This window comes from Pangasianodon hypophthalmus, chromosome 7 (assembly GCF_027358585.1).
Source record: "Pangasianodon hypophthalmus isolate fPanHyp1 chromosome 7, fPanHyp1.pri, whole genome shotgun sequence".
In the NCBI taxonomy this organism is placed as follows: domain Eukaryota; kingdom Metazoa; phylum Chordata; class Actinopteri; order Siluriformes; family Pangasiidae; genus Pangasianodon; species Pangasianodon hypophthalmus.
Genome location: NC_069716.1, coordinates 9,559,061 through 9,573,331, shown reverse-complemented (window position 1 = coordinate 9,573,331; position 14,271 = coordinate 9,559,061). Strand labels below are relative to the sequence as shown.

Here is a 14,271-nt window from a genome sequence, read left to right as displayed (position 1 = left end):
GCAGGTTCATTAGGAGCATGCCCCGACGTTGTCAGGCATGCATACAAGCACGTGCGGGCCATACAAACTACTGAGTACCATTATGAGTCCAAAATGGACTAGCTTGCTGTATCATTTTTTTCACTTTGATTTTCGGGGTGTCTTTGAATTCAGCCCTCTCTAGGTTGATCATTTTCATTTCCATCAAACGATGTGGCATCCTTCGTTCCTAAGACATTACCCAGTCCATATCAGTATAGATATCCAGCATATTTTTCCCCATTGAGATCTGATGAGTTTTCAAAGTGTTCCTTTAATTTTTTTGAGCAGCGTACATATATATATATATATATATATATATATATATATATATAAAATATACATACATACATAGTAATTGGTTACACCCCTAATAGACATGCTTTTTCTAAAATTGGCATTTTTATTTATATCCTATTATATATTTAATTCCTTTCTTTTTCTTACTTCTTACTCAGGTAACCCAGGCTGTTTTCTATACATCAGCAAGTATTTAAGATTACCTAACATCTAGGCTGCTTTCCAATATTGTTTAATACACCCTCTTGTACTTCTCTTGACCAGCTACTGCATCTGTTTTAAATGTGAGATTACATATACACAGTATTTCTTCTAAACTTTAGCATGAAACAAAATGAACTGCTACCAGAAGGAATTCCTTTGTGTGTTTCTGCATTTTTCCCATTTTGCAAGGCAAATTTTATTAATGTTCATCCTTGTTTATCAACATCGGCACCACTTGGAGCCTCCAGACAGTGAGCTGTAGATCTACTGTTTCTGACAGTTTAATTTGTCTCCTTAAAATCAGTATCAGTGACAATTGTTTGTTATTGGTCAGGCCCTAGATAAACCTACAGAAGAACAATTTTGTTAAGACATTCTCTCATGTCTTTCTCATCCTAAAAGCTTTAACTGCTAGAGTGTAAGATGTAGCTTTGACTTCCTCTTATATAATCACATATTTTTAGCATTTATTTAAGGAATTCAGCAACTGCTCTCAGTCTTCCATTATAAGTGAGTTTGCGGTAAACAGGTTTTCTGTTATTTTCCTCAGTATAGGGAAATGTTGAAATTCTCATATGTGGTAATCACATATACATTACAGATGTGGCAGATCAAAAAAATAGGTTGAAAAACACTAGGTAATAAAGGGTCATTTCAATACTTTTTTTTAGCTCAAGTATAGATTTGTAGATAAGAGGTCAGGTAAACTTCAGAAGCAAAATCTATGGCATAACTACAGATCGTCCACCAAAAGTCAGTGGTCAGGTAAGGAGGGCATTAAAAGTAACCAAGAGGCCAAGGGTAACTCTGAAGCTGTTCATAGGGCAACCCTAGCCCAGACACTACATAAAGCTGGGCTTTAAGGATCTGTTGAGGCCAAAACTGAACCATGTTGGTAGTAGCATCATGTTATGGGGTGCTTTTCATCAGCATTGCCTGGGAAACTAGTCAGAGTTGAGGACAAGATGGATGGAGCCAAACAGAGGGCAATCCTAGAAGAAAACCGGTTCAGGTCTGCAGGAGACTTGAGCCTGAGGAGATCTGATTGAAAATTTGTAGCAAGATTGAAATTGCTGGTCATCAGTGGTCTCCTTCCAGTCTGACAGAGTTTGGGCAAAATATCAGGATTTAAATATGCAAACAACAAATGTCTGCTTTCTTGTTTTATTACCCTTTGTGTCATAGGAAAAATATTTTGCACCTTCAAATATTAGAAATATTATTTAAATCAAATGGTAAAATCCCAATTAAGTCCATTTCACTTCCAGGCTGTAACACTACAAAATGTAGAAAAGTTCGCAAGGGTGAATATTAATGCAAGCCACTGCATATATTTGGGGCTCATTTTCTGTAGCTGATATGAACTTCCGGGTCATGAGTGGAACTCAGCAGCTTTAGAATGCATGCAGTTTGCATCATGCTAGTTCCATAATTTGAGGTATTATCTGGAAAACTACAGAAACCAATAAAAAAAAAGGTGAATCATGTAAATAAAAGAAACACTTTCATAATAATTACTGTTCATCCAGTTCTTCTCCGTTTTTTTTCTCTAATCAAAAATGCCTTAAAGTAAATTCTTTTGTTGGCTGGTGGAAATAGACTGTAATTTATGTGTAATTTATGTAGGCACAAGCCTACACAATGATTTTAAATACAGAAGTTAGTTTTCAACTTTTCAATTCAAAGCCAGATGTTGACCTGAGAACTTACAAATTGTGTTAAATGACCAGAGTGGAAGTGTTCTGGAGACCTACAACTGCCTAGTTAATTCCTAATGCTGCAAACAAGGCAAATGGGGAAAAAAAAAAAAAAAAAAAAAGCATACAGTGCACCCACGTAACAAATGTTCATTAGGCCTATGATTAAGAACAGCATGTGAACTGCCATCTACAAGTCAAGCAACTAAGAAGATTCAGGCAGCTAAAAAAATAGTGACAGGACAAAGTTTGACAATTTCCAAAAGCAGCATTCAAAATCTCATTTTAATTTGTATATTTACTCCATAAACATTATTACAAAACTCAGCAAGTTACCAATATTACATTGTCACCATACAGGCGGGTTCACAAATATTTAAAACTTTTCCAACAGTTACAACATAAACCAAAAAATACTAGAATAATTTACATGAAAAAATCTATAAAACAGCAAGTAGTTCACAAATTAGATTTTTGTCTTCATTTTCTTCAATTATGTATTTGTGTTTTTCACAATAACACAATACTCCCACAACAAGGTCAATTTCGTTGTACAAAACTCCCAACAAAAATGTCGATAATTTTTTTTTTTTTAGGTTACTTGATATTTTGGTTTTTAAAACCAGAAACCTTTTTATTATCCATCCTTTTCACTGCCTGCATAGGCACAAAAAAGGTTACTCACACATACTAATACTTCACAGCACTTTCTAAGAAAAATATACACTTACAAAATATGTTACAAATTGGCACGGAGAAAAATATACAGTATTTTTTGTTATGTCAAGAGTTTGTTAAGAATCCCTCTAATATCAACTCTAGACAATATTTATAAAGCTCAATAATCTTTTCAATCCAAAAGTAATCCAATTAACGTCAAATAATTATGGTGTGGATACATCGAACATAAGCATATATTATACATTCATAACCTCCTGAGACCCAACAATTCATTTTTGTCCTCCGTGGGGGACAGGAGTCTGATACCTCTAAGTCAAGCACAATTAATGCAATCTTTTTGGGTCCTACTGTGCTGTCAAGAGGACATCCTGGGCTTTCTAGTGATGCCACAGTTGTGGGGGTGTGGCTAACAGAGCACACAGACTTTCTTTTCAAAATGGCAGCCATTGCAGCTTCCACATTTTATGGCACCAAGGGAGGTAAATGATCAATTTTTTGCAGATATTATGTTTCTCTTGCTAATAATCAAATTGTTTCTTCCACATGAGAGTCTTGACTTCAGTTTAGTAAGATTTCAGAAATGTACAGTAATTTTAACCCTTTCAAAACATAACTTTTATTCAATGTCCTTTGTAGTGGACACCAGGGCTTACTAACTCCTGTTTTGAACCAATTTCCATTCTTCAGGAAGCAGAGGGCTGAGTGATGCAGAAAGGATTTTACTTAGAATTGTGGAAGGGGATTCAGATTTAGAGCTGTCAGGAGATGAGGTAGAGGAGGGCCAGACAGTACAGCAGGAAGGTGAAAGCTCAGAGGAGGACATATCATCTTTTGAGGAGCCTGAGCAGGGACAAAGTGATGACACCCGCTGTCCATTATGGATAAGAAGCAATGTGTAAGCTAGGGCTCTGAAGTATATTGGTATTACAGTGTCTAGAAAAGGAAATGAGAGCCTTTTTAGTTGAAGTTACATGCACACAAATGTACAGTACACAATCAGTTAAAAGCTTGACTTGGCAAGCTATTGACCTTGTTGATTTATATAATTAATAATACATTTGCTAAAAGTGCATTAAACTATACCTCTCCTTTCCTTATCAATTAAGTTTCAACCCTGTTGTGGAGGAGAACACTGTGCAAGACAATGCTGGCCACAACCACCAAGACTGGAGGCCCTCTGATTACTTCAAACAGTACATAGATAACCAGGTTTTTGAGAAAATGTCAGAACACACAAACCAGCGGGAGGTGCTCATCTCTGGAGGCAGCCTTAAAACCACTCCAGAGGAGCTGAAAACCTTCTTTGGCATATCTATGTACATGGCATGCCTCGGATACCCTAGGATCCGGATGTACTGGGCAGCGAAGACGAGGGTCCCAGTCATAGCCAATTCAATGAGTCGAGACAGATTCTTCAAGATTAGGCAGTCCATCAAACTCACAAATGATCTTGATGTCTCTGCAGAGGAGAAAAAGAATGATCCCCTCTGGAAGGTAAGACCTCTCTTAAACAGAGTGCAACAAGGCTGCCTCAATCTGCCAAGACCAGGGAAGGCCTGTGTAGATGAGCAGATGATACCCTTCACAGGTCGGTGTCCTGTACGGCAGTTTGTGCCAGGGAAACCAAATCCCACAGGACTGAAAGCATTTGTGCTTGCCAGTCCCAATGGTCTGGTGCTGGATTTTGAAGTTTACAAGGGCCGGAATACGTTCACTGACCAGCAGCTGGGAATCGGAGGGAATGCAGTCGCTCGGATGGCACAGTCTCTTCCAAGAGGAACACACCTGTACTTTGACAGATATTTCACTTCTATCAAAGTACTGGATATGTTGAAAGCAAATGGTCTCCTGGGAACAGGGACCATTATGAAAAATAGAATCCCTGCACTGTGCAAGTCAAAGATGTCAGATGACACCAAACTAAAAAAACAAGGAAAAGGTGCATCTGAAATGGTTGTCAGAAAACCATTAGAGGTTGCAGTGACGAAGTGGCAGGACAATAAGGCAATTCTGATGGCCTCCAGTGTCCATGGGATAGAGCCCCAGGACAGCTGCCTGAGATGGTCAGCAAAAGAGAAGTGCCATGTAACTGTGCCTAGACCTGCTGTTGTGGCTGAGTACAACAAAAATATGGGTGGAGTTGATTTGTGCGACCGCATGATCAGCTTTTACCCAATGTCAAGCCGCACAAGAAAATGGACCATCCGTACGGTCCTGCATTTCTTTGACCTGGCGGCCACAAACAGCTGGATCGAGTACAGGTCAGACCACCAGGTCTCTGGGAGACCAGAGAAGGAGAGACTTCAGTATTTTGACTTCAAGCTGCTGCTGGCTGAAGAAATGATTGCTCAGGCACAGAGTAGTCAAGGTCAACAGGTTCACAAGATGGCCAGTGATGATGAGATGAGCACTGATGATGAAGAGTACATTCCAGCAAAGAAGAAGAGGCCTGTTGAACCACAGCCCAGTGATGATGTCAAAAAATATGGGGCGCTCCATTTGCCAAAGATGGTAGAGGCAGTACATGCATCACGGTGCAGGAGAGAAGGATGCAAAGGGAAAACATTCATCAAGTGTATTAAATGTAACATGTTTTTGTGTGTTTCAAAGACAAAAAACTGCTTCCTGTTGTACCATGCATGATCTGTTTAGTGCCGTGTATGACAACCCAGCTTTAGGTGACTATCAAGTGTGCGGAATGCAGTTTAATCAAAAAGCTCCACTAGGAGATTTAATTCCTAAAATAATGTTTTAGTGTTCATATGTGCTTCCTTCATCTAACTGTTCAGTTCATGAATCGGTTCATGTTTTGACTCAGTTCATGAAAAAAGAAATTTTAACAGAAATCTGCGTGAAAATGAATACGTTACATTCATTACATTCTGTGATCAAAAAAGACCTGATGTCCACTTCAAGGGACAGATGATAAAAAATAAATAAATAAAATTTTTGAAATTTTTTTTGCTGTAACATGTTTCTTTCAACCACAATACTTAAATTATCTAAAAAATTTCTAAATATTGAAAACTTTTTTCTTCTGGGTCTCAGGAGGATATAGAGAGGATTAGGGTTTTCTCTTGTTTATAACTATATATATTTAGATATAGTCATATCAGGGATTTGCTTTCTTAGCACCAGTAAGAAGAGGCAGCTCAACAGTGGCACACTGTACAAATCTCAAAGAAGTACATTCAGTTGAAAATAGGCAGAAATGAAAGAAGGCAGGCAAGAGGGCATGATAGCCCATGTGCGGTTTTTTTCTTCACCAGCATGTCCTGGTCCTTAATTATGGCATGCTAGACAAAATGGAGAGAGGCAAAAGGACACAGAGCAAAACTGAGCAAAAAAATGTTATGTTGCAAAAATGTTGCAGTAATGAATGAGCATACTTTTAGGCATTAAGGCATTTTCCATGTCCCATGTCCCTTGTCCCCTTATCTTTTCTAGAATATTTTTATTTTTTTAAATCAGATGTGAATAAATACAAAGACATACACATATACTCACCAACCACTTTAATAGGAACACCTGTATTCATGCAATTATCCAATCATGTGGTATCTGCGCAATGCATAAAATCATGAAGATATAGGTCAAGAGCTTCAGTTAATTGTCATATCTAACATCAGAATGGGGGGAAAATGTGATCTCTGTGACTTTGATTTGGCTTTTTGGTGCCAGGCGGGCTGAGTATTTCAGAAACTGCAAAATCTCCTGGGATTTTGTGAACATGTGAACATGTGAACATTTTGTAACTGAAGCTCTTGACCTGTAGGAAAAAAAAAAATCTGTAGGATTTTATGCATTGCGCTGCTGCCACATGACTGGCTGATTGGATAACTGCATGAATGAGCAGGAGTACAGGTGTTCCTACTAAAGCGGCTGGTGGGTGTTAAATGGATGATTCAAGGTCAGTGTTTAATTCCGTACAATCCCCAACTCGGATATTAGTGAATATATCTGTAAATATGTAGAAATAGGTCCTGATTCTTGGCTTAGTTAGCCAATACCCAAGTGAACTGAATCACCAAATGCACTATCTCCTATACAACCAAGCAAATTTCTTGACATTCATAGATGTTAACAAGTGTGACCTGTTTTCAGTAAGCATTTATGAGCAAAAGCTTCACAGGTGAAATTCAAGCCCAAGCCACATTTACCTAATAATTCACCTAGTGCACAATAATTCCATTCGGATACACAAAATGCAGGCAGTAACTGCACTGTACTTCAGTAATCACTGGGGAAAAATCTGTAATGGTAAAATATTTCAGGTACAAGTTGTGCGTATGTGTATATGTAAATGATATATGGATGTTAATGACCATTTAATTGCTGGACGTTCACATTATTAGATTATTAGATAAGATATTAGATATATCACATTATTAGATTAAATATGATTGTGTTAGATATGTAATATGCAAAGTAGGGGGAAAAATCTAATTCACATACAGTACAATTAAAATCTGTGTACTTTAAATGCCTTACATACTTCAAATGCAACTGGTCTTTGTTTAGCTTTGCATTGGTATAATGCTAATTAGGCTAATAAGTAGTAGAAGTTTATGATCGCCAATTACTACCACCCACTATCAACCAATAAAGGCAAAATGCATGCCTCAGACACCATGACCAATACTGTTGGCTAAATAATACTTTTTTATATTGCAGTGTCGCCAAAAGCAAAATAAGTATTTACTTTAAAAATAATGCTCAAACTATATTTTCAACCAACTTGCTTCTAGCTTTCTATATATACCATTCAGGCATTTGCCATGGAAGTTAACTGGCTACGAAACAGTTTGTTGTGTCTAGCATTGTTAATGCATAAAGCTCCCACAGCTGTTAAAATATAACAAGATGCAGAGTACTATGCACACACAGTCACACCTTGGAGCAATTTAGTGTCACCAATCTGCCTACCTGCATGTTTTTTGGAGGAGTAGGAAACGAGAAAACCTACACATACACAAACCCAAGCTCAGACTCAAACCCAAGGCCTTGGGGCTGAGAGGCAGCCAGGTTACCCACTGTGCCCTAAAGATTTCTAAGAAATTTCCTAAAAATGTATCTCCAAGTCTAACCGACCAGTTTATTGTCTCCATAAAACAATTTGCTACCTCATGATTATGTGAACAATAAGTCTTTATCTTGAGATAACTGGACTGAAAAAAAAAAATAACAATGGATAACCTTCTAGACCTTCATAAATTAGTGCTCATATGCTTCTATTATGTGTTTGTTAGCCATGTAGTTCCCGAAGCAGAATCTGAACACCAAATATTTTAATCTTTCCGTTATTTTTGTACATTTTAATCTTTCCTGAACCTTCATTGGAGGCATGTAGACATTTATGTGAATTATGTGAATGTCTCCCAAAGTATTCCTTTTAACTTCAGCACTCATTTGAAATAACTTGAAACAGGCATTCCCATGAATTTCAGTAAAAGGAATCACATAATCATTATCATGCTCACCCTTTAATGTCAATATGTTGTCCTTGTCTATCCAGAAGGGACAGTGTCCATATCCTCTTCTGTGCTTTTCATCATTCCTTGTTTGTCTTTATATTCAAAGCCACATAATGCTGAGGTAAATTGATTTTGGCAAGTCAGTGAAAAAAAAAGAGGACAGTTCAGTCTTGTTGTTTTGGTTATGTGAGTGGCTATGTACCACTGTCAGCTGCAGGTGCTCTTCACAATATAGGATCCCAAAAGAAAAGAGGAAAAATCTGGAATGTTAACTCTCACAGTCTTGAAAGGGTATGGCCAAAATTTTATGAATAGTAAATTCAACAGCCAGTATTTATATTGATAATAAATTTGCACAGAGTTTACATTTGGCACATTGATCTTTAGAATTCATGTTGTCATTAAATAGTGCATTTCTGTACAGGGACACCCAAAAAAGTGAGTTTCCATGGCTTAGAAATGTCCCTCTAAGATAAGTTCCAGTAATACTCCTGTAAAAGCATAGTAAAAGCATAAGAATAAAATTATAATTCCATGCCATCAGTAAGAAAAAATAGGACAAAATGTTAATCTGATATGTCTTTGATACAAAATGGTCCCAATATGTGCTATTGACGTTTTTAGGGCCTACAAAGGATGTTGCTTATCCAAGATAGCAGGATGAGCATTTTGAATTGAAAAAGTCAGGCAGTATGGGGGAGAGAGCAAGACGAGGTCATCTTGTTTTGCATACAAAACCTAATTGGGGAGCTTAATTTACACAACAGCATTTTTAACCAAATAGCTACGTTTCAAACAAAGAAGTATAATAACACACATTTAGGGTAGCAAATTTCACTTTTAAAAAATGGCTCCCAAGAAGACACATTGCATTTATGAAGGGCTTTTTTTATCTTCAGACAAAAAGAACCAAAACAACTACAAGGAAAAATTGCAAAAGCATGAAGAAAATGCAGCCATGGTAGGTTAAAATCTCAATCAAGCCTTGCACAATCACTCAATAGGTAGTTTGTAAGTACATGTAGTTTCTCATGCAAGATATCTATATCTTCTTCAGAGGACCAAAGTAAGAAGGGTGGGTAATTTCCATGCATCTCTGGCTTTGAGTCAGTGCGGGTATGCCAGGGACTGAGGGCTGAGCGGGAAGTGGGGGAAAGTGAGGAACGTGCATCAGCAGCTAGTTACAAAATATTACCTCAGTTTTTCAAATGAGGTCATCAATGCTATGTCCTTATTTGGGTCGGCCCGCTTGCCTTTAAGGTTTTCAATCCGAGGGAATTTTGCACTGGTTTTGTGACGGTACATTTTTTTGTGTGCAGGTCCATTTATGCCTGGTACCCCAAGATTAGACTTATCGAACATGTTACAGCCCAGAGCCAACTGGGGGAAAAGGGGATGTGAGGCATTGAACTTAGCTTGATTTTTGCCACATTTCCCTCCTCCTTTCTTGCCTTTTGTACCTTCAGCAGACACAGCACCTTTTTTCTTGGGCTCAGATGAGGTTCCTGCCAGGATTTTGAGAGTCTTTAACTTTAGACTATTTGCCTCTGAGGGTAAACAGATGTCTGTTGCAGGGCCCCATATTGGCTCAATTGAGGTCATCATGAAACGCTGCACTTCAGCCATCCCTGATACTATGTTAGAAAGGATGTTGGACGGCTCTTCAAACTCTCGCTGGTCATCCGTGTAACTGTTGGTCTCTGACCAGCCTATTCCTGGCCAGTCCTCAGAGCTGCTATCTGTCAGCTGGTGTGTCATACACTTTGAGTCCCCGAGTTGGCCTTTAGTCTTTTCATCCAGTAAGGCTTTCAGCTTTTTGGATGCTCGTGAATTCTGTCGTGGGGTCTTGACCTTCTCTCCCTTTGCAGCTTTTGGTTTGGTTGCTTTGCTTTTTTTAGCACTTTGTCCTGAAGTTTGCTTGTTGTTGCTTTTCCTCTTTGAGCCTTTTTTCCCAGTGGTCATGTCAGCACCTTGCTCATCAAAGTCAGTTTCATTCATTGACTTCTTTTCCAGGGTTATATGGTTGTCATTATTAGAACTGTGCAACTGATACTGGTTATTATCTACTGCAAATCCAGCCAGGTGTTCTTGGTGTTCTGTCATGTTGCAATTCCATTTCACCTCTTGAGCACCCTCCAATGTCAGCTCAGACCCATTCTGGAGAACCTTGGGATTTCCCAATATCTTCAACTCTCGCCATGTGACCTGCGGGGACAAGTTGGGTGTCTCAGGAGGTGAGAGCTCTGACAGTGATGCATGTCTAAATTTATCAGGAGTGAAATTGGAGATATCTAGCAAGTCTGTTGACTCCCTCAGTGGTGTGATTGCATCAATGCTCTGCTGAATCACCAGTTTGGGACTGCAGTGGGCCAGAAAGTTCTCGTTCACATCATTCTCGCCATCTTTCTCACAAGACTTGAGACTTAGAGAGCTGTAATTGCTAGAAGTAGCTGACAGCGAGCCAACTGAGTCAAAACTGATGAGCCTTCCATTGTCACTGTGCAGTGTCCCTCTTTGAAACTGTAGCTGGCCTTCCATATTGGGAACTTGACATGCTTGGAAGTCTGAATCAGATGGCAGTGCCTGCTCAGGCATGTAATTTTTTTCATAAAGCATTCTGTTGGTATCCAGCCCCAACTGACTGTACCCTGGAACTGCAAGGTTCTCTGAGATTGGCAAAGACATGGTACTAGGGAAGTTGTTGGGCAAGACTGCTGTCTCAGGGATATCCGTAGTGAACTGCTGATTTGGGTCAAGCTGGGTATGCCACATTTGGGTGAGACTGGGGCAGTTCTGAGGAGACTGTTGGAGCTCTGATTCAGAGGGTGGGGAGAGTACACAGCTTTGGGCCAGCTGAAGAGAAGCAAATTGCTGCTCTTCCAGAGAGAGACCCAGAGATTGTTGCCTGGGGTTCTGCTGAGGAAAAAAAGAGCCACCAGAGCCACCCAAGGAGTCTGAGGCTTCCAATAATGTCTGCAGATAGCCTCCAGGGATAACAGACATACCTGTGGCCACATCATCAGATGACGTAGTTTTGTTATAAGAGCAGGTGTTAGACATGAAAACTATTTTTTCAGTGGTCTCAGCTGTTTGACTCTGAGGACTGTGTGCAGCTGAGTTGATCTCTGTTTCGTTCCCACCCCCTACAGTGTCCTTATTTTCTGTCACAGCACATGTTTCAGTCTTGTTTGTCTTGCTTTCACTGTTCTCTTCAAATTTCTTCATTTTCTCACTTCTGAGCCTTGCTTCGCTTTTGAATTTTCGGATTCTGACCAATTTATTTCCTATTCTCCTCTCCTCCCTCTCTTGTGATCTGCTCTTTGGGGTAACAGTGTGTATGATGTCATTTGGGTCTAATGTACTTGAACAACTGGGGTTTGATATTGTTAAAGGTCTTGCTGTGGGAGCTGTCTCTTCTTTAGAGCCAGATTCCTGCCTCAGATCAGAGTAAGAGAAGCCCTGCTTGTGAGGTGATTGCAGCACAGCTTGAATCCTCTGAATCCTAAGTCTGTTTGCTAGCTTATATTTCCTTTTGGGAGGGCTAGAACTAAACGATCGATTCTGGCCATTAAGATGAAAATTGTGTTGATCTTCTGCATGCAGTCTAAGCTGTTCTTCATGCTCCCTCTGTTTCTTCTGCCAGAAATCCTTCAGAGGAGCCAGTTTTTCATATTCACTAATTTTGTTCTCATTTAAACTTACAGTCGTGACTGTTGGATCAGTTTTGTAGAGCTTTACACACATGTGTTTTTCTCCTTTGAACCTGTTGATAATAATATATTTGATTATCATGGGTGGCTCTTTGCGGGAAGATTTTCTTCTCTTTTTAGGGCACCAGTCATCATCCTCTTCCTGTCTTGGACCAGAAGGTGTCTGTTCACGCTTTTCATTGTTTTTTTCACTTTCAATCGAGTCAACATCATAAAGGTAGTCATCACTGTACCTGACTTTTCTTTTTGCTCTTAATCCGTAGTTTAGAGGGCTGGAAGAGCAAACATTCTTTCGTGACAATAAGTTTCTCTCTTTGCTCTCATGAAAAGTGTCAATGGAGGACCCAGTGCTAGAGCTGTCATCACTATAGTCCTCTGAGTCTTCAGTTGAATTGCTAGAATCAATAAAGTAGTTAATTTTTGGACTGTAATCAGATGCCCTCTCTAAGGAGCTATCACTGCCATTTTCTTTATGTTCATTCTCTAGTGCAAGGTCTTCAGGTTTAGGTAAGAGGTCATCTGCACTCCTCTTTACCACACTACCCTCTACTTTTGTGGAGTTTACCAGGACACTGGGAAAAAAGTTAAACTGTGTTTCCTCCTGCAGGACATTTGTCTTTTCCCTCATGTTGTCCTGGAAAGACTCATAGCGGATTTTCAGTGAGCACATGTCACTGCTCAGGGCAGAATCATCGTCATCGTCAAACATATAGTTATCCACATCCTCCTCTGAGAAAAGGTTTACTGAAAGCTCATTTTTTGAACATAGGTCCAACAACTCCATTTTGCTCTCACTGATAAAGGACTCGATGTAACCCCAGTCCTGGTTTGAACTGGGGAGCAGACTATCTTCTCCATTGCATTTGTCTAGCAGAAGGCCTTCATACATGTTTCTGGATGTCTGATCTGGGTCATTTTCTGTTTTATCTAAATTCTTTTTCTCCCCCATCTGGGATTTAGGCATGGGAAAGCTCAAAAGCTGGTCAGCCAAAAGCTGCTCCGAGCAATTGCCTGTTTCACTGAGGCCCATACACTGCATGTTGGAGATGGAGCAAGCATCATACTCACGGTTCATGTCAGTCATTTTTAGATTGATAATGGGCTCATTATCCAGTGCATCCTTAGTCTCAATGATGCAGCCCAGGCAAGTGCGGCTTTGCTGGATTAGGCAGTCCTCTGTCATTCCAGATATCCCCATTGGCTCCATCATGGTGAGGGGTGGTTTATTACAGTCCTCTGACAGGGACCAGGGATTTACATCCTTGGTAACGCAAGCTGTGAGGGATATGGCACAGCTGCTGGTTTCATCAGTGGGTTGCTCAGGAGTCTCAGTTAGAGTCTGTGGTGAGGGTGGGCTTGGGAGGCAGTACTCTCTTAATGCCAATGCTACTCTGTGGCCGTCTGAACCACCTCTCTGGGCACTCAATACAGCAACTGAGGAGGATAGGGGGAAGGTGTTTTCTGCAGCACCATACAGCTTTAGGTTACCTCTCAGCTCACATGACCCTACACAAAGAAAGAAAAACATAATATCAGCACTACACAATATAGATATGACCAAGAAATAATGGCGTTATTTAAGCACACTTGGGTGTGATTGGTAGGTGTCTACATACATTTGGCCATATAATGTATATCAAAGGTTGCAAGCTATATGCTAAGATATATCCAAAGATATATGCTTGCATGCTTGCTTTGAATAAGTCATCTGTATTAGCTAAAGCAGATAGTGTACATACACAAGCAACAAAGCAAAAGAAAGAAAGAAAGGTTTTATTGGTTTGCAACAACAAGGCTGAGACCAGGAAAAAAAAAATTAAGAATATGTAATAGAGCAACCACTTAGTAAGGGCTTTGTTAAAATCCTGATTCTTCATATATATATATATATATATATATATATATATATATATATATATATATATACAGTTGAGGACAAAATTATTAGCCCCCCTACAAAATAGTCATTGTTTTAAAAGTATTTCAAAAGTGCTTTTAACCAGAGCAAAAAAAAATTAACACAGCTTTTTTAGACATCCTAGTTTTATTTTGGATGCTTACATTATTTCATATTCCACACAGAAATGAAAATATTACACAAAACACAAAAACTACCAGAGTCAAAATTATTAGCCCCCCACATTCTAATAGTCAATTGTGTATCCTTTTTGCTGGATAACTGCCTGC

The 14,271-nt window shown here is 39.3% G+C and overlaps 2 protein-coding genes across 4 annotated transcripts in view; one reads left to right on the top strand and one right to left on the bottom strand.

Moving 5' to 3' along the window:
- The first annotated feature begins 3,156 nt into the window (after positions 1–3,156).
- On the top strand, positions 3,157–5,865 carry LOC128318605 (piggyBac transposable element-derived protein 3-like). Its single transcript, XM_053235496.1, has 2 exons — positions 3,157–3,379; positions 4,007–5,865. Exon 2 carries the CDS (start codon positions 4,122–4,124, stop codon positions 5,541–5,543), a length of 1,422 nt encoding a protein of 473 aa, XP_053091471.1. The 5' UTR covers positions 3,157–3,379; positions 4,007–4,121; the 3' UTR covers positions 5,544–5,865.
- An 84-nt stretch (positions 5,866–5,949) lies between these two features.
- nexmifb (neurite extension and migration factor b) overlaps positions 5,950–14,271 on the bottom strand; it is a 59,936-nt gene continuing 51,614 nt past the window's right edge. Inside the window, exons 3-4 of one of the 3 annotated variants that reach the window (XR_003404366.3) lie at positions 8,381–13,590; positions 5,950–6,196 (exon numbers count right to left, since the gene is read on the bottom strand). Coding sequence is in view for 2 of the 3 variants with exons in the window: in XM_026940778.3 (XP_026796579.3) it covers positions 9,566–13,590 (4,025 nt within the window). In the remaining variant the exon portion in view is untranslated. Of the gene's footprint in view, positions 13,591–14,271 lie in introns of all 3 variants that reach the window. The other 2 variants (XM_026940778.3, XM_053235495.1) reach the window with 2 other exon arrangements.